The following is a 20,458-nucleotide window of genomic DNA, read 5'->3' as shown; positions in this document are numbered from 1 at the left end:
GTAATACTAGTAAATATCAAATATCGTTCTATTTTTGAATTTTAAACTAGCCGAATGGGCTATTACCAACTTATCTTTTGCTGTATACCATTAAATATACTTACTATTGCTAGTAAAATGTTTTAACAATTAAAAAAATCCTAAAAACGTGAACATTTTCAAGGGAGTCCCTGCCAATGTACTCGCAGACTGTAAGGTACACCGTGAGCGTCAACTTCAACTCCGTTTTTTATTCCAATATTGTGCAATTGTTAATAAATAAATATGCCAATTTAACTATTAACAGTTTATATATGGTTTAGCATCATTAGATGAACTATCAATTATCGATGAATTACTTTAAAACGGACGAAACTTTAAAAACGTGAAGATTTTTAAGGAGGTTCTGCAGCGCCTGGTATGTTTATTTATATATCAGTTATGTAAAGTGGAATGTGGAACATGTTGCATAATGTGTTAATATTAATCTAAGTATTACACAATTTTTTTTACCAATTTTATTTTATTTATATTAATTTGCCTATATTCTGCTAATGCAGGCTTGTGTATAACAGTATTTGCCCTCTAGGAAGCGATATTTCACTTAACAACGAGCTGCAGCAACCGAGGATTGACTCAATAAAAGACGAAGAAGAAGGTAAATTCCAATCACGTGACTACTGTTGGACCAGGAAGCCAGTCGGTTGCATCAAAACAAATCAAGACGAGCTTCTAGAGGCGCCGAAAAACACATTTTCCGCTGTCAGTTAGCGTCATATTCGTGTCGACATGGAGGGTAAGTCGTGTTTTACGAGCTGAACAGTCCATGTGAGGAGACATTTTCTTCATTTTAGCTTCAGGACGAAGATAAAGACGGACAGCTAACATTAGCCTGTTAGCTTGGGTGTGTGGCTAGCCGGGGTTAGCTTTCAGACCTGTTTGGATTCTCAGCTCCTCCGTTTGTCGGACAATCTAACTTTAACTTTACTTTGCAGACCGATTATTTATTTAGCCTTTACTGTGTTTAAGTTTGTTCTATTAGCGCTGCCTGTCGTGGAATGTTTTCTCAGCTAATGACTAATAAATGAGGAATGTGACACTCCATTCACATTTTAATTTGTAGCTTCGACAAATGTTGACAAATTTAGACACTCGTCAGGTTTGTACTTGCCCAAAAACATACAGCAGGGTTAGAACTCATTATTTTTATCCAGAGTATGTTTATTTTCCTGTTAATTATATATTTAAGGCATCTTAAATGAGCTAAATACAGCATTAAAGTATGAACCTGAAGTTCATAGTGCTTCATTGACAGCCTTTCCCGAAAACAAAACTTTATCTAGATTTTGTTAACTTTATTTATTACTTTTGCAACAACTAATTAGTCAATTAGCTGTCAAGCATTACATTAATTGCTATTTTTTTTAATGGACAAATCTGTTTGAGAAAACGACAAACAGTAATATATATATATATATATATATATATAAATTAAAAGTTGTTAATTAACAACAATTACAGTCTGTATTTACCCTCCTGTTGTCTTTATTTGCGGACATCAAAATATTGTTTTCTTGTCTTAAAAAATACCAAAATTCAGCAAAAAAAAAAATCCTATATTTCTGAAAATTTGTAAAACTTTCAGGAAGAAAATTCCAATAATTCCTTTAAGGTTTTGTTTCAAAAAAGTCCCCCAAATTCAGTGTGCGCCAATGACGTCAGACCATCGGTCAAATCCGATTTGTGTACCAAAAGTCCGATAAAACTTACTACATTACCGGTCTCATGTCCGGTGTAATTTTTTTCCTGTAAATCACCCTAAAGATTTCCGGTTACAAGTACACAGGGATGGGATCAGCAAATTCTGATTCCAGCGGAAAGTCGTTGACCGGGGGGTGGGGGGGGTGATGTGTGCGGCGGCGGCGCAGCGACTTCCAATTGCTGGGCCGTTTACAATCGAACGACAGCTTGTTAACGTCGTTAGCAAGCTATTGTTAACGTCGTTACCATCTCGCGGGAGTATCAGCGACAATAAAGTGTTCAAACTTGAAATGAAATCCGCGGATCCGCGGAAAATTCCCATCCTTGAGTACAAATTCAAGTTTCTGCAGGAGCGTGTGAAAGTAGCGCCAAAACGAAGCTGAGAGCTGTTTTTCTGGTCAAATTGGACGTGTATGGTGAGTAATTCAATGGTAAAAGTGGATGGTGGTATGGTAGAATGGTGTGGGAGGGTGTAGTGACGGTGACAGTGCATGTAGATGGTAATTTACCAGGTGTACAATGAGAGAGGGTGGATGCTGAGCTAGATTTGGCTGTTGCTATGAGAGTATGGTAGGTTATTTCATGGATTATGGTATGCAAGGGTTGATGGTGGGATGGTAGAATGGTGCTGAAAGGCGTAGTGACGGTGACAGTGCATGTAGATGGTAATTTACCAGGTGTATAATGAGAGAGGGTGGATGCTGAGCTAGATTTGGCTGTTGCTATCAGAGTATGGTAGGTTATTTCATGGATTATGGTATTGCATACCATAATCCATGGTATGGTATGCATAAAATATTCGGTCCAGTAAAAAATTACTGTTTACTGGTCCACGGTCCAGTAATAAATTGTGCCCATTCGCGCAGACAGCAAATTTGGAAATATTTTTTAAAAATGAGCAAAAATCCTCCAAAAAAATCCTAAAAATATCTAAAGTGATTCCATATATATATATATATATATATATATATATATATATATATATACACATATATCAGTAAAACTTCTAATGGTTTCTTTAAGAACATTCATCAAAAAATCAAGCAAAATCCACAGTAATTCACTGGAATTTGCTTTATTTTTTTTATTTTAGTTTTTTTAGTGAATGTTCTTAAGAAAAAATGTTTTTTAACATTTTTTCCACCTAGAAATGTTCAGAGATTTCCCCAAAATGTTGAAAATGTGGACATCAGAAGTTTCACTGAAAATATTTTTTTTCCCACCTTTTCAAACTTTAAAATGGGTCCATTTTGACCCACAGGGTGACACGAGGGTTAAAATGTGTAATTGATTAATTATTGACTATGAGATTGATGGTCAACTATTTAAAAAGCAATTTCTTTTAAGCAATTTAATAATATATTTTTTAAAAGCTAATGTACCCCTTTAGATATGTGCTTCTATTTCTCCCCTATGACAGTAAGCTGAATATTTTTGGGTTGCCATCATCATCAATGAACTTTTTTTTCCACAAAAACACATGATCGATTAATTGGGAAAAACAACTGACAGATTAATCGACAGCAAAAATTAGTTAATTCCAAGCGTACTTTATAGTTTTTGCATGTATAAGAAGAAAAAACTAATCCATAAAAAGGTAAAGACAAAACAAAAATCACATTTAGTGCTACTTATGATTAGTTGGAGCTTCTGACTTGTGATCTTTTCCAGAAATATGTTAGATATTATCTAAAAGTTACAACAAACCACATATTAGAGAAGCATTTAAGCTTAGATGAAGCTGTAGGGCAGCAACTAGTGATTGTTTTTGTTGTTGTTTAATCCGTCGAGCATTTTTCTCCGTTTATTTTGGTCTGTAAAATGTCAGAGACTCGTGAAAAATGTTGATCGGTAAATCTGTTTTTTTGTCCACAACCCAAAGATATTCAGTTTACTGTTATGTAGGAGGAAAGAAAGTAGAAAATATTCACAATTTAGAAGCTGTATTCAGAGAATTTGCACTTTCTTTTCTTAAAAACTATTACCTCACAACGAATTAGGGATTTATGGAGAAAATTATTAAACGCTTGAGGAAAAGTCCAAAGTTGAGGGTTTCGTCTTTTGTCAGTGGAAGAAACAGTTTCAGTTTATATTTTGAGAACAGTAAGTCAAAAGTGTAACCTTATGTCATGTTCTCTATACTCTTAAGAAGCTGAATCTCAGCCAAAAGACACAAATGTCTGAGTCAGGGTTCAGCACAAATGTTTTTTCAGCTGTACTGAGGAACATTCATCACATGTGAATCTGGTCAGAAGTGGAGGATGCCTCAATAGTGGACATAATCTCACTTTTCCAGTCATTATAGCTGTTTTTATTCAGTAGAATTTTAAAGAAAAGACAGTCTGGAACCAAAGTATCTGCAGGTCTGGATTAGTCTTTAAAAGCAGTGGATTTATCAATCAAAATGTATTTATAGAGCACTTTACAACAACATAGAAGAAGACCAAAGTGCTTACCATCAGCATGATAAAACAAAACAATGCAGTTTAGTTACTATAAAACCATAAAAACCATAGAACCAAAATGCAGCACCGATGAATCGGTAACATTTAAATGAGTCATTTTGGGACGACATGAAAATAAAACAGTGCTAGGAGTCAAAAACACAAATGAATTTATTTCTTTAGAAGGTTTTTGTCGCCTGCTGCAGGACACTGACAGTTATAGCTTAGTTTGGTTGTTGGCTGTCAGAAGATTAATATTCACTTAAAAACTACAAGGAAACTATTGATAGAGCAGAAATTTAAATGAATCAGTTCTTTTTTAAGTTTGTTGATGCATCCATCAGCAAGCTGCTGCTTCTCAGAGTCCATTTTATGTTCATTTATCGATCGTATTTCTATTCTAAATCATTTTGGGTAATTATATTTGACAAACAGGCAACAAGTGTTTAATATTTATGGAAACCTTTACTGTTCTTATTGGTTTTCTGTGACTCTTTGCGAGATACTAATGTGAGCAAAATAGTAATGTAATTTTATGTGGAATTAAAAATATATTTTATTAAATTCAGCAAACCATATGGAACATTACTTGTCAGAATAAAATTGTTATTTTTTTTAATTCAGTGAGTCCAGATACTGTTAAGTAAAGTTTCCATATACAGTTGTGCTCTTACATTTACATACTCTGGCAAAATTTGTGAACTATTGTCCTTTTTTTCTTTAGAAAATATGTTTGATGTAAAAACTTTTCTTTCATTTCAGGTTAGTTTCCAGACAAAGTTATTTATTGTCACCCACTTGTATTTGCTCTTATGATTCATGTTTTCGTTAAAGAATGGGACATATTTTACTAATTCTGACAGATTTTGTAAACGTAGGACTGTGCATGTGTGACAGTTAAATATTATTTACATTCTACTTTTCTAACTCTGTCTCCTGTCTGCAGACACACTCTTCCAGCTAAAGGTACGTTCCTCTAAAAGTGTTTGATTCTTACCAGCCGGACAAATAAACATGGATTATTCATTTATTTTATTCCTTGGTTCACAGTTCACATCCAAGCAGCTTGAGAGACTCTCTAAGAAGGCTGAGAAGGAGTCAGAGAAGGAGCAGGCCAAAGTCAAGAAGGTGAGTCTGTATTTAATGATCCGTACTTCTTCTGTCGCTCTCCAGTCATTTATTTTCAGTCTGTATCTGCACTTTTATCTCCCTGAAACGGCGAAATGTCTGTAAGTTATCGGAAATGTGGGTAAAAAAATGTTTAGTTAGGAGCCGGTTTTAATGTTGGATTCAAAGTCGTCTAACCAGCGGCAGAGCTCTGTCCTGTTCATCAGTTTCCAGTCACATTTTGAGTTATTTTGCACCAGTTTTTCCACATTTTGCCAGTAATTTTGTACATTCGTTAGTTAATGACTCATTTTGAGTTATTTTGGGACCGTTTATGATTTTTGAACGAGAAAAGTTTTTGTCATTTTGGACACTTCAAGTCAAGTCTGGAGTTATCTTTATCCACGTTTTGTCATTTTAGACACATTTTAAGTTATTCTACACACTTGTTGAGTTAAATTTATAATAATTTGGAACCATTTCTGTCATTTTGGACACTTTCTTAGTCAAATTTTGAGTTATTTTACATCAGTTTTTCACTTTTTTTCTGTAATTTTGCTTTTTTTTCCTATTTTGTTGAACAGTGGGAGTTTATTTGAGTCAAGTTTCTTTTATTTGACACTTTAGTTCATTTTAGACACTTCCTAAAGTAATTTTTGGCAAGCTTTAACTTATGTTGATCAACTTTTTTTAATAATTTTTAATTTTGTTTGACATTTTAAACAAATTTAATGTTATTTTGGACATGTTTTGAATCATCTTAAACCATTTTTAGTCCTGTTCTATACTCGTACAGTTAATTTCCAAGTTATTTTGAACCATTTTTGTCATTTTGGACACTTCAAGTCAAATCTGGAGTTATCTTTATCCACGTTTTGTCAATTTAGACACATTTTAAGTTATTCTACTCACTTGTTGAGTTACATTTATAATAATTTGGAACCATTTCTGTCATTTTGGACACTTCCAGTCAAATCTGGAGTTATCTTTATCCATGTTTTGTCATTTTAGACACATTTTAAGTTATTCTAGATGCTTGTTCAGTTCATTTTCTAATTATTTGGAAACATTTTTGTCGTTTTGGACACTTCTCAATCAAATTTTGAGTTCTTTGACACCAGTTTTTCACATTTTTTTCAGTAATTTTGCTTTTTTCTATTATGTTGAACAGATAGTGACTCAATTTGACCAATTTTTCTGCTATTTTGAAATTTTTTTTGAATCAAGTTGCAAAGTGTTTTTCAATTTTTTTTGACACTAAGTAATTTTAGATACTTCCTAAAGTCCTTTATGGCACATTTTAAGTTATTTTGAACATTTTTTTAAAGTAATTTTGAATAGTTTTTGACATTTTAGACACATTTAATGTTGTTTTGACTTGTTTTGAGTCGTCTTAAACAGTATTTTAACACTTGCTCAGTAAATTTCCGAGTTATTTTGAATCATTTTTTGTCATTTTGGACACTGCGAGTTGTTTTAGACCAGTTTTTGTCAAGTCATTTTGGACAAGTTTCAAGTTTAGCATGTCAGAACAATGTAAAGCAGATTTTGTCGTCCACATTCTGGACATCTGTCTGTCTGTCTATAACGGATGAATGATGTTCAATGGAGTCTGTCGAGGCTGAAGATCAGGTTTTGGGTGTGGCTGTTTGTGTTTAGCACCTACAAATCTTTGATTTCCAGTCAGTGTCTGCTGTTATTCTGCTGACTTCCTCTGTTATCCGGCTACATCCCAGGAAATGGATCGGATGTAGAAGTTTATCACCGGACGGCAGCAGCCCTCTAATCTGTTTATCGATCAGTCAGCTGCTGGAATGGACGGTGAAAGGAGAAAACACTGTCGGCAAAACAAACGGCAGCAACTCTTAACATCATTCACGCTCGTTTAAAAAATAAAAAATACACGAATCAGACATTAAAATGCAAAAAAAAAAAAAGTGTTTTCAGCGACTTTAACTGGTACGATTGGTGATGAGCCTAAAGAAATTCAACAACATGTCATTTTAGTTCATGAAAATATTATAACAATTAAACTGGGCTTGAAAAATTGTGTGGGAATAAGGCTGAGTGACGTGAGTACAGACAATTTAAAACATTAAAATTGATAAAATCAAATAAAAAAATGTGAATAAAAAAGATTTCACAAGCTTTCATGAAGAGAAAAGACTTGAAAAATGAAGTGAAAATTAAATCTGAGCGACATGAGGAATGAAAACTGAAAAATAAATAAGATTAAGTTAATGGGAATAAAAATAAATAAATCTATAAAAAATTCTGAAGCTTTTACAGAGAGAAAAGGTTGAAAAAGGCGCCAGGTTCAAAGAAATTAAAAGTGTAAAAAAGATCAAATAAATGGAAATAAAAATACAAAAAGAAAAGTTTGAAGAAGACGTTCAAATTGAAATGAGAATTAAACCAGAAGAAATAAAAACTATAAACTTAATTACATCAGATAAATAATAGTAAAAAAAAAGAATAAAAATGTTTCTGAAGCTTTTACAGAGAGAAAAGGTTGAAAAAGTTCAAAGAAATCAAAGATGTAAAAAAGATCAAACAAATGGAAATAAAAAATTGAAGAAGACTTGAACATTACAGTGAGTGACATGAGTGCAGAGAAATAAAAACAGTAAAATTAAAAAGATCACATAAATAATAGTATAAATTGTAATTAAGAAAAGTTTCAAAAGCTTTTGTGAAGAGAAAAATTGGAAGAAAATCTTTAAAAGAAGCAAAAAAAACTGCGTCTGTGTGCGTTGAGTTAACAGAAAATACAACAATGTGGAGGCTCTAATAGGAGAAGGCTGCAAATAGAAGTTAAACAAATGAGTTAAGTTAGGATGTTACAGCTTTTTAAGTGAACTTTTTGCAGATTTAACTGTATTTTTTTACACTTAACTGATCCCCTACTGAATATTTATTGATGTATTCAGTTATATTTCCAGCTTTTTTACTCTTCAGCTGTCTTGTGTTGATTTTCGGGCTCCATATGTTATTTTTCATCCCGTCTTTGTTTCTGGTTGGTGTGACCAGCAGAGGGCAGTACAGCTTCAGCCCTGATCAAGGCGTGGCTCCGCTGAAATCATAGAACGTGTTGTTTCTGCCTTCATAGTTTCCAGAGCTGCTCTGTCATCGGCCGCTCCCTTCCTGTTTTAAAAGCAGATTACAGACAGCATGACCAAGCTTTTATTATCTTAACTGTTGACCTGCTTCACTGTGGTATAAGCACCACCAGTCAAAGGTTTGGACACACCTTCTCATTCAATGCTTTCTGATTCATTTGTATCATTTTATACTTTGTAGGTTAATACTGAAGACATCAAATTGTTGTACACAAAAAAAGTGTTAATAGTATTAATCTAAAATGTAGAAAATAATACAAATAAATGAGAAGGAGTGTCCAGACGTTTGACTGGTGGTGTGTGCTGCTGTTTGTTCTTTTTACTGCTGAAAGACTCGTTATTAACGCTAATTAGATATTTTTTAGAATCATTACTTAGAGAAGCTTCGTTCAAAACAGAATTTAAAGCAAAGCTTTTGTGTTGTGCAGTAATTAGGAAGCAAAACACAAAAATAAAGCACTGAAATCCAAATAAATTCAGCATAAAAGCAATGTACTTTAATTTTATGTATAAAAAAAAGACTATTAATTCAAGTAAGTACTTCTACTACTAATTAGAAGCTATTGAACCCCTCTATTCTAATCGACATTTTAGTTTAAAAGAGCTCTGTCGCTGTCTTGGGAATAAAAGTCCTCATTTATTTGCAGCTTTCAATTATCGGTAATGCTTTAGTGTGACATTTAAACTACAGTTCAGTCAGTGCTGTACTAGCGTGACCGTTTTAACACGTGTAAATGCTGTATGTGCTTATTATCAGAGCTGTGTTTGTGTCCCGTCAACAGGCTTTGCAGCAGAAAAACGTGGAATGTGCTCGAGTCTACGCAGAGAACGCCATCCGGAAAAAGAACGAAGGCCTGAACTGGCTGAGGATGGCGTCACGAGTGGACGCCGTGGCCTCCAAAGTCCAGACCGCCGTCACCATGAAGGCGGTGAGCTTCACAGCTTCAGCATACACCACTAAACGCTGCCTTTTTAACCCTCCTCTTGTCCTCGTTTACGGCACCTAAAAAATATTGTACATGTAAAAATTTGCAAAATCTTCAAAATGAAATTCCATAAAGTTTCCCTTAAAAAATTTATTTAAAAAAAAAAGAAATAAAAGAAATAAAAATTTTAAAAAATAAATAAAAATTGTAAATATTTTCTAAAAATGAATAAAAATCTTCTGAAAAAAATCTTAAAAATGTCTAAAGTGATTCCATATATGTCAGTAAAAGTTCTAATATTTTCTTAAAGAACATTCAGAAAAAAATCAAGCAAAATTTTGACATAAGATTAAACGTATGATTTCCTTTCTGTCGCTGTAAAACCAACGTGTCGTCCGTGTTTGTCGTGTTTCCACCAGGTGACCAAGAACATGGGTCAGGTGACCAAAGCTCTGGACAAAGCTCTGAACTCCATGGACCTCCAGAAGGTCTCTGCTGTCATGGACAAGTTTGAAACCCAAGTCCAGAACCTGGACGTCCACACCTCGGTGAGTGTTTACGCTCTATTATTAACAGCTTTTGTTGAAATCTGATTTAAATATCAGTTAAAAAGTCTAGTTTTATCATCTCTTATGGGAAAAGAACAAATTTACTTTTGCAGAAATTCCTTAAACAGACTTTTCTTTTGAATGATGGCAAATATCTGTAATTTTTTCTAGTTTTGCTGATTTTAAACACCATTTATTTAAAAAAGTGTTTATAGAAATACTATTTTTTTTTTTTTAATCTTTGGACATTTTAGCATGTAAATTATTACTTTTTATTCTCTCTTCTTATGAGATTTTCTATAATTTCACAGAACAGGGAAATGCATGCTCAAGCAAAATGTCAAAGGATAAAACACTATTTTAAAAAATGCTTTTTTGGACATTATTTACAGTTTCGGCCTGGCTTTTATTTTTTTGTCTGTCATTTACATGTAATTTAATGCTTTTTTTTCCTTCTGTTCTAATGAGATATTATCTGTAATTTCACAAAACAAGGAAAATCTACAACATAACAGTTAAAAAATAATGGAAAAGGATGAAATAATATTCATAGAAATACACATTTGAATGAAATTTTGAAAAATATTTCCAATTTCGGCCTGTTTTTTCCATTAACATGTAAATGGATACTTTTTTTTTTCCTCTGTTCTTCTGAGATATTATCTGTAATTTCACTAAACAGGGTCATTTATAACAACAATTTAAAAAAATAAAATAAATTACTGAATTTTTTTAATTTTTGGATGTCATTTACAGCTTTGGCCTGGGAAATTCTAGAACATAACAGTTAAAAAAAATAAAAGGACAAATTACTATTTATAAAATGACACATTTTTAAGTTTTTGACGTCATTTACAGTTTAGTTTTTTGTTGTTTTTGTTAATAACAAACAAATTAATGATTTTTTCCTCCGTTCTTATGAGATATTATCTATAATTTCACAAACCAGGGAAATTCTATGACATTAAAGGATAAATTGCTTTTTATATAAATAAATGTGTTTGAAATTTTGGACATTATTCACAGTTTTGGCCTGTTATTTTGTTTTGCTGTGTTTTTATTTTATTGTTAATCAATGTGTTGTTGAATTTGTCGTTCTTTCAGTTTTTTCAGGTTCTGACTCTGATAAATGATGTCATTTTTAGGGCTGGCCCGAATAGTGGTTTGTGGTCTCCGGATATTCGGGTCCTATTAAAGACAAATATATTCGTTCCACCCCGAAGGCGGAGGGAAGACAGTAACGCTGAATATTTGTTCCGCCCGGTAACGTCCGACGGGGGAGGGGGCAAATATTCGGATACCAAAATTAATATCCAGATACCGCCGTAGCGAACGAATATTCAGATATTCGGGTCCAGCCCTAGTAATTTTAGCGATTTTTGTTTTTTTTTTTTAAAGATAAAATGTCTTTCAAAGCCACCATTTGTTTTTTGGGGGGTTCGGGTGTTTAGAAATCAAACCAGCCTCTGACCTGCCTCCGTTCTTTCTTCCAGGTGATGGAGGACTCGATGAGCTCGGCGATGACTCTGACCACCCCTCAGGAGCAGGTGGACGATCTGATCTACCAGATAGCAGAAGAGAGCGGCCTGGAGGTGATGGACCAGCTCAGCAAGCTGCCTGCTGGAGCCACGTCAGTGGTGGGAGGAGAGAGTTCACGGAGCCAGGAGAAGGAGGACGTGCTGTCCCGACGGTAAGAACACGGAGTCTGGGTTAAATCAGAGCAGAGCTGGGTCACCTGTAGGCAGGTTTAGACGCAAAAAATACACCTTTTTCAGTCTGTTAGGAGTTTAATCAGTTGAAACTAGCATTTAAAGACGCCACTTTGGTTGTAGGTACATTTTCATGATATTTTCTGGCATTTTGTTGACAAAAAGCTTCAACAATAATGAGAAAATAATCATCATCTGCAGGCCTGCTTACATCATATCCACATGTTTCCTTCATTGTTCATTGTAAAAACAGTCACTGCAAAAAAAAAGAAAATCTGGCAGCGAGGAAACATATTTTTTTAAAAATGGTACAATACTGAAAGGTTAAAAATGTAACCGTAAATATCTGTCAAATACTACATTTTAGCTCATTTAAACATAAAATACAGATTTGTTTTTAGTTAACATGTAAATGAATTCTTTTTTTCTCTGATTTTATTCTGTGATTTCTGTGTTTTAACAAAACAGGGAAAATCTGAAAAATACCACTTAAACATGATTCACCGTATCCAATCCTGAACATGTCTTCTTTCAAACAACAGAAAATATCTGCAGAGTAATGATATTATTTTCTGATTTAAACACAGTCCAGATATTTGTGATTTTATGGTTGAACACTGTGAAAGAATAAATTGTTTGTTTTGTCGTTTGTTTTTCAAATAATGGCAAATATCTGTGAAATACATTTAGGACATCAGTGTGATTTTATTGTCAAACACTGTAAAAAATAGCTTTGGTAAAAATTCAGCTTTTTATTTAATGTGGACATTATTTGCAGTTTTTCATTTTCAAGGTTAACGTGTAAATTAATACTTTGTGATTTTGCGAGATATTATATTTCATTTAACAACGTGGAAAGTTTAGATGTGAAATAAGAGTTTAAGGAAATTTACCATTTTTCATAATATATACACAATTTATCGTTGAAATAATGTCAAATATGTGTAAAATAATTATATTTTTTGCTGATTGAAGTGCAGTAAAATTAGTGTAAAAATAATAAACTACTATTTGTAAATAAAAAAATACATTTTTTTAAATATAGACATGTTTTTAAAGTTTTGGCCTGTTTATCAGGCTTCACAGCATTTTTTTTTTTTGTCGCGTTACTAGTTATTGTCTGTAATTTACCAAAAGAAAGAAAATCTGTTAAATACCAACTATGTGTAAAAGGAGGATACTTTACTGCTGATTTAAATACAATAAAATTGTTAAATTTTACAGTCAGTTCTATAAAATACATAATTATTGTTTGCAAACATTATTTACATTACATTATTTACAGTTTTGTACTGTTTTTCAACATATAAATATTATTTTTCTGTATTTTTTTTACCAGTTATATGTAGTTTACAACAGGAATATCTGTAAAATAACTAGATTTTTTTGCATTTTTTTTAAATAGACATTATTTACAGTTTTTTACTATTTTTCAACATGTAAATTAATATTTTTTCTGTAATTTTTACTATTTTTTATCTATAATTTAAAACAGAAATAGCTGTAAAAATAACATTATTTTTTGCAGATTTTAAATACAGTAAAAATAGTTTAATTTTACAGTCAAATGCTGTAAAAGAGCAAACTGTTATTTTTAAAAACTACTTATTTTTTAATTCTTTTTAAGTGGACATTATTTACAGTTTTGGACTGTGTTTCAACACATAAATTAATATTCTTTTTCTGTAATTTTAAACAGGTATCTGTAATTTACAACAGGAATATCTGTAAAATAACATTTTTTGCTGATTTAAATAAGTAAAAATAATGTGTTTTTGCAGTCAAACACTGTAAAAACAGCAAACTGTTATTTTTTTAAAAAATGCTCATTTTTAGACATTATTAAATTAATACTTTTTCTGTAACTTTACTAGTTATTATTTGGATTTTAACAAGGCAGACAAAATTATGTAAAATAACAGTAAAATGACCCAAAAAATGTTTAAAAAATCTATATAATTTTACAGTGTTGTGTAGTAGCTGTAATTTAGTCGCTACACGTTTAAAAGCTTCTGTTTTCTTTGACAGTTAAACTCTGGTGTGTTTGTGTTGCAGGTTGGCGGCTCTGAGGAACTAAAATCTGTCGACGGCAGCGAGGAAGAGAACGAGTTTTAGCGTCGCCGGGAGGCTGAGCGTGTTTCTATTGAACTGTTCCAAGCGGGAGGACTTAACGAGCCTATTGATTACCCCCCTCCCCCCTCCGATCTATAAATACGTACGAACACACAGCCGACAGAAACACCACCTGAGAGGAGTCTCTATGGTTCACCTTCCTGCTCCCATCCGGCTTCCTCTGCGGTCCCTCAGCGGATCTCCTTTTACCGTCAAATCTGAAGCTTCAGGATCATAGAGAAAAAGAAAAAGCAAATGAAGAGTTTTAATCTAGTGATTATAAGGGTTTCGGTGCAGGTGGGGATGTTTTTATGTGTTTTTTTGTCCGTTTGAATGGACGAATCTGCTAAAAGGAAGGAGAAAATGTAAATTTAATCGTTAGAAATTGACACTAAAACTCCAGATTCTCCTTCATTTATGGGATTCGTCCTCACAAAGACAATCCTTTTTGTTTCTCGGTGGCTGACGTTCGCTTCCTTTCTCCTCTCTCATGCCTGTCTTCGTTTGTTTTTCGCTTCGAACGCCTTATTTTGGGATGCTTGCTGTAGGTGCTTCCTCCGCCAGTGCCTGAAGGACGCTAGTTTAGAGGAACCGTCTCTTCGTCTCCGGTGTCCGTCACAGGTGGACGTCTGTTATCTCCCGTCTCCTTTTTGCGGTTTTGGGTGTTTGATGTAACTGAGACCTGGTTTGGATATTTTGGGAAGCTCCTCCGTCTCCATCCAGAGGAAAAGTCACTTCAGATCAGACCAGCTGGTTCACCTTTTAAAGTTCACTTCCTGTTGATGCAGTAGATGGAGAGGAGCAGCGTCAGAGCCTATTCTGAAACAAAAAAACATAACCAGACCTCCTCAGACCCATCTGGTTCTTCATCTGCAGTAACTTTATTAATGATTCATCCTGCGGGCATTTACAGAGTTCCTGGTGCTTGAAGTCCATAGAAAATGACATTAAACTTTTCCAGAATGATTCAAAAATGATCCAAAACTACAGAAAACCAGTTCAGAATGACACAAAATTTGTCCTAAATGACTTGAAAATGATCCCAAAGACACAAAAAGATCCAAAACGACGAAAAAAGATCCAAGTTGATACAAAACATGTTGAAGATGACAAGAAAATTGTCCAAAATGAGTCAGAATTCACACAAAAATGATCCAAATTGACTGAAGATTTGCAGAATGACACAAAATTAGTCCACAGTGGTTCAAAAATGATAGAAAATGACTCAAAATTTGTGCGAAAGATTCGGAAATGATCCAAAAGTACAGGAAATATGTTGAAAATGAACTGAAAGTTGTTTGAAAATTATCCAAATTCTGAGGCAATTGCCTAAATTTATGAAAAAAATGGTTCTAAACAGAAACCAGATTTAGTGTTTAGACTGAGACACCTGGATGGATTTAAACTGATCTGGTGTCAGTTTTTACCAGAACTCAGATGTGTTTCTCCTCCTAAATGTCCTGGTTCTATCTGCTGGACTGATGAAGTTCTGAGGCTCAGAAATGATGGAAAAAGTCCATTAAAAAGTGATAAATCTGGACCCTCCTCTATGGATGAAGGTAGAACTCTGATCATCGATGAAGTTACTGCAGATGAAGAACCAGATGTTCTGAGGAGGTTCTGGTTGTTTGTTAGTTTTTAGTTTGATCAGCTTGACGAGGTCGATCCTCCACCTGTGACGGAGCAGCTTCACATTTCCAGTTTCTCGTCTGTTTCCACACTGAGGGTTCATTTCTACTCTGCAGCACTTTTGTTTTGTATATTTATCTTGTGAGAATAAAATCAGTGCCCTCTGACGCTGTCTGTCCTTTGGTGGTTTGTCTGTCCAGTGTTGGGTGTTTTGACTGCTAAAGTGTGTAACGTCTGGATTTTAAAGGTTTGTTCCAACCAAAGCACCACTTTATGTCCAAGTATTTATGGTTTATTAGGTTTAATGCACCCTAATAGTACTAGAGTTTTGGTTCTAAAGGTTTATTCCACCTAAAATACTACTTCCTGTCTCGATACTTTGAGTTTTAAAGGTTTATTCCACCTAAAATACTACTTCCTGTCTAAATATTTCTAGTTTTGAAGGTTTATTCTTCCCAAAGCTGTCCATATGAAATGTAAACAACTTGATAAAAAGGCTGCTGCACTGTAAAAATATTGTTCAACAGTTATTAACTGCAATTTTTTGTAGTAATTTCTTCCCGGTTTTGTTGAATTATAGATGGCTTTAAAAACAAAAAAGGTATGTTAACCGTGTAAAAAAAATATATATATATATATGTTTTAAAAAGCAAGCCAAGGCTGTAAATAATCACTGCTTGTTTTTTTTTTTTACAGATTTTATTATAATTTGTTCTTTTGTTATTTAAAGTTTAAATGTGCTAAAAGAAAAATCATGATTTTTTTTATTTTGATCATTTTCTAATGTTTTTTTACATGTATTTTTTACAGCATCCATCATTGTTTTTTTCTGATATTTTTGCTGCCAGATTTGCACCATTTTGTTGCAGTATTTTTACAGTGTAATTTTTTGTATGTGAATAAGATGGAATGACATAATTTTACAGATTTTTGCTTTCATTTTCACATATTTTTACACTTTCTTGAACATGGCAGCATTCCATCATTGTTTGAAGAACTTTTTCCAGTCTGACCCCATTTTCGATCATTTTGAGAACATTTTATTGTCTCTTTTTGATAGTTTATTTAGTATTTTTGGCTGTTTTGTGTGATTGTCTTGTTTTTTTTTACTCATTTTGTGTGTCTAAGCATATTTTGGGTCATTTTGTGTCTGTTTTTAGCCATTTTGCGTCACATTTTGCCGTTTCGTGTCTCCTTTTTGGTCATTTTCTTTGTCTTTCTTCTTGTTTTGTGTCTTATTTTCCACCATTTTTCACTTTCTGCAGCCAGATTTGAGGTCATTTTTATTTTTTCCAGTGTGATTGTCATTTTCCAGCCCGCGGTTGGTCTCTAACTGTTCACACAGTCATTTTTCATTGCATTTTATTGTGCAGTTTTGGTCATTTAACTTTTTTTGTCTTTCTGAGTCGTTTTTTTAGTCATTTTGTGTCAATGTGGCAGTTTTTAATCATTTAGCTGTTAAGAATGTACTAAAAATATCATTATTTTACAGATATTTGCCTTTATTGTCAAGTTTTTACAACTTTGAACCGTCATTGTTTGAAGCCCTTTTTGTGGTCTATAACACCATTTTTAGTCATTTTGAGAATGTCTCTTAGTATTTTGTGGCTGTTTTGTGTGATTGTCTTTTTTATTTACTCATTTTGTGTCTTTGTAGTTGTTTTGAGCATGTTTTTGTTCATTTTGTGCCTGTTATCAGTCATTTTGTCCATTTTGTGTCTGTTTTTAGCCATTTTGCGTCACATTTTGCCTTTCCTGTCTCCTTTTTGGTCATTTTCTTTGTCTTTCTCCTTGTTTTGTGTCTTATTTTTCACTTTCTGCAGCCAGATTTGAGCTCATTTAGTTTTTTTCCACTGTGATTATGTCATTTTCCAGCCAGCGGTTGGTCTCTAAGTGTTCACACATTGAACACATGAAGCAGTAAATGTTCCCGTAATTCTTGGCTGAGGCCGCTGAAGGGAAGAAACATGCAGGGTTGCTTTTTGTTTTGTTTTTTTCTTCTTCTTCTTCTTCCGCCGCTGCCTCCTTCTGCTCGTGAAATAAGTCATGAGGTGCGTGATCATACGGAGGGTAAATAATTAGTGAGTCGGGGAAATGCCAGGCCGGAAACGTTGGTGCCTGCAGCTGCACAACAAACCGGCTGTCGCTCCGCTAAATGTCAGGGAGGAGGCCGAGCGACGGGCCCAGCAGGAGGGTTTCCAGGAGGACTCCCCCGCCCGGTGTCGTCTCTGGAAGCCTCCACTTAGCCGAGCTGACAGAAGGAGGACGCACAACTCATGGAAACACGACGCAGGATGAGCACGGCGGCCTCGCTTCACCCCAACCTGCAGGTCACGAATGGAAAAATGTGAGCGAGTCGCCGCTATAAAAAGAGCCGCAGAGTTCCTCTAAAGCCAGCAGCGGTTTCAGGTTCCTCCGTTGTGTCTCCTCTTTGTGTACGACAAATAAGGCGGGTTTGTAACACAAACTGGATAATGGATCGGAGTCACAGGACACCGAGGAGGTCGGAGGTCAGCAAACACAAGCGGACAGTGAAAGTGAGCAGCAGCACCGCCTCCATGTTTACAACCGCTGAATGCACGACACACAAATCTGCCTCCACCATTAAAACAAACAGTAAACAATAAAATCATCGCTTTATGTTCTCTTTTTGGTAGTTTTGTGTGTATTTTTGCTTGTGTTGTGTCTGTTGTTGCTCATCTTCTGTGTGTTTGTGGTTGTTTTGTGGTCTTTATGTGTCTCATTTCAGAGAGTGTCTGTTTCTTTTTTGACATTTATTTGGCTTTTCAGTCATTTTGTGTAATTTTGTATGTGTTTGGTCATTTTGTGTCTGTTTTTGATAATTTTTTGTCTTTTCTGTCATTTGTGTTGTTATTTTCTGGAGGTTTCTTTGATAAATGTGAGTCTTTTTTGCCATTTTGTTTGTCTTTCTGATTGCTTTGTGTCACTTTTGATCATTTTATGTATGTTTTTTCACTGTTTTGTGATTGTTTTTATTTCTTTGTCGTCATTATGTTTCTCTTTAGTGAGTTTGTGTTGTTTTTCTTGTCAATTTCTTTGTCTTTGTGGTTGTTTTGTGTCTATTTTTGGTCATTTTGTATATGTTTTTGGTCATTTTATTTTTCCTGTCAGTGATTTTGTGTATGATTTGGTCATTTGGTCATTTTCTTCCTGTTTGTGGTAGGTTTTAGTGGATTTTTGGTCATTTTCCCTTCTTTCTGTTTGCTTTAAGTCCCGTTTTTATCATTTTATGTCTCTTTTTGATTGCTTTCTTGGTCCTTTTATTGTTTTCTGCCTGTGATTGTTTTTGTTGTTTTTTTGTTTGTAACAGTGTTGTGTACAACCAACAACGAGGAACACAGTGTAGTGACAGAGACATAAAAATTATATAACCTCTGTTAAAAGCCGATAACAACAGCTGTATGAGCACCAGGGGCACACGTCCAAAGATATTATTATTATCATGTTGACTCCTACAGATTAACAGCAGCCTGTTCACCTGAATCCACTGAATGTCCTCTACAGCTTTATCTGCTCCGTCATCTGTAGATTTATATTTTTAGATTATAGGAATGTAGAAATTAATCTGTGGTGGTGGGTAATCCCTGCTGCCCCCCAGCGGATCAGAGTCACGGTGTTTCCTCTCCATGTGACCGCCCCTGTCCACTGTCTGAGGGGGAGAGCTGAGCTGAGGGCCGCTGCGATTGGATTAACCAAGGATCTGTCAGAGTTGCGCAGTTACACAGAGACAGACAGGAAGCAGGGGAGTTTACTGTAAAAATAAACTCATATGGTAATTAAGACCAAACAAAAACAAAAGAAAACCATCTGAATTACAGGCTACTCAACAAAAGTAACAAAAAACATTATATTATACATTAATCATCATGCATTATATCATACAATAAATTAGCATTGTATAAAAAGTTAATGTTTTTGCATTTCTTTGTTGTCTCAAGATACTAATAATAATAATAATGAATAAAATAATAACTCGGGTGATTTTAAAGATGAATACTAAAATCTTATTTCGTCATGCAAATAATGTAGCGACCAAATTTTATCATAACGGATTTTTTTTTTTTTTAAAAAAGCAACACGGGACAGTGCTGCTAAAAGCTAACAACCATAGTTTCATATAGCAGAAAAAAATCAACACCAAATAAACTTGTGATGCTAAAGGGTAACTAGTTAGCTTAGCAGTGACTTCAGTGAAATTTGTGTGATTATATTTGATTAAAAAATTTAAAACACCAAACAGGAATAAATAAAACAATATCAGAATGTAAAAGTCAAACAGCAGTAACTGCACTCTCTGTAAATAAAGCTAGCTGCTTAGCGAGCCTTAGCTAAAGCTACACGATACACTTTTTCTTGTATTGTGTTTTTAAAAACTAAACCAAAAAAAAAAAAATAGTTTGAAGTTGTTAAAATTTAGTTTGCCCCAAAAACTATCTAAGTGACTGAATGTAATCGCAGTGGGGATAAAAGGAACTTAGATAATGTAGTGATGTTAAAAAAGCTAACTAGCATAGCTTTACCAAGTACAGTGAAATGAATGCCAAACTAGTGATGCTAAAGGGGAACTAGTTAGCCTGGCAGTGACTACAGTGATATTTGTGTGACTATATTTGATTTAAAAAATTAACTCCAAACAGGAATAAAAAAATAAAACAATATTAAAATAGTCAAACTAGCTAGCCTTAGCTGAAGCTACACTACGCACCTTTTCTTTTGTGTGTGTGTGTGTGTTTATAAAAACCAAGCCTAAACAAAACTGAATGCAGTCACAGTAGGCAAAAAGGAACATGAGTCTATCCAGTGCTGGTAAAAAAAAACAAAAAAAAAAACAAAACAATATAATAATTTAAAAAGCTAACTAGCATAGCTTTACAGAGTACAGTAAAAATGAATGCCAAACTAGTGATGCTAAAAGCTAACTACTTTAGCTACCAGCAGGGTTGAGATTAGTATTTATTCTATTATTAATGCTCATTTTATTTAAAATATTATTTCATTTAATTTTAATTTGGGTAAGTGACCCCTCAAATAGTGTAGCGGAAGAGATGCTGGCGTTGGTGAGGGAAGGGAGTGTCTTTAAGGATTTTATTTTAGCATGTCGTG

The 20,458-nt window shown here is 34.0% G+C and overlaps 1 protein-coding gene across 1 annotated transcript; it reads left to right on the top strand.

Moving 5' to 3' along the window:
• Positions 1-630: 630 nt before the first annotated feature.
• Positions 631-15,501, top strand: chmp1a (charged multivesicular body protein 1A). The gene is made up of 7 exons (XM_022213369.2): positions 631-775; positions 5,131-5,150; positions 5,235-5,312; positions 9,193-9,339; positions 9,756-9,884; positions 11,378-11,574; positions 13,649-15,501. Exons 1-7 carry the CDS (start codon positions 769-771, stop codon positions 13,668-13,670), a joined length of 600 nt encoding a protein of 199 aa, XP_022069061.1. The 5' UTR covers positions 631-768; the 3' UTR covers positions 13,671-15,501.
• Positions 15,502-20,458: the final 4,957 nt, after the last annotated feature.

The sequence above is a fragment of the Acanthochromis polyacanthus genome, chromosome 8 (genome assembly GCF_021347895.1).
Source record: "Acanthochromis polyacanthus isolate Apoly-LR-REF ecotype Palm Island chromosome 8, KAUST_Apoly_ChrSc, whole genome shotgun sequence".
Classification (NCBI taxonomy): domain Eukaryota; kingdom Metazoa; phylum Chordata; class Actinopteri; family Pomacentridae; genus Acanthochromis; species Acanthochromis polyacanthus.
The sequence above is the reverse complement of the archived record's forward strand: the minus strand, read 5'-3'. Positions and strand labels throughout refer to the sequence as shown.

What these genes read in the sequence shown, in the direction of transcription:
- chmp1a (XM_022213369.2), top strand. An exon ending in ACACACTCTTCCAGCTAAAG is followed by an intron (nt 5,151 to 5,234) that starts GTACGTTCCTCT and finishes CTTGGTTCACAG; the next exon opens with TTCACATCCAAGCAGCTTGA. An exon ending in ACCTGGACGTCCACACCTCG is followed by an intron (nt 9,885 to 11,377) that starts GTGAGTGTTTAC and finishes TCTTTCTTCCAG; the next exon opens with GTGATGGAGGACTCGATGAG.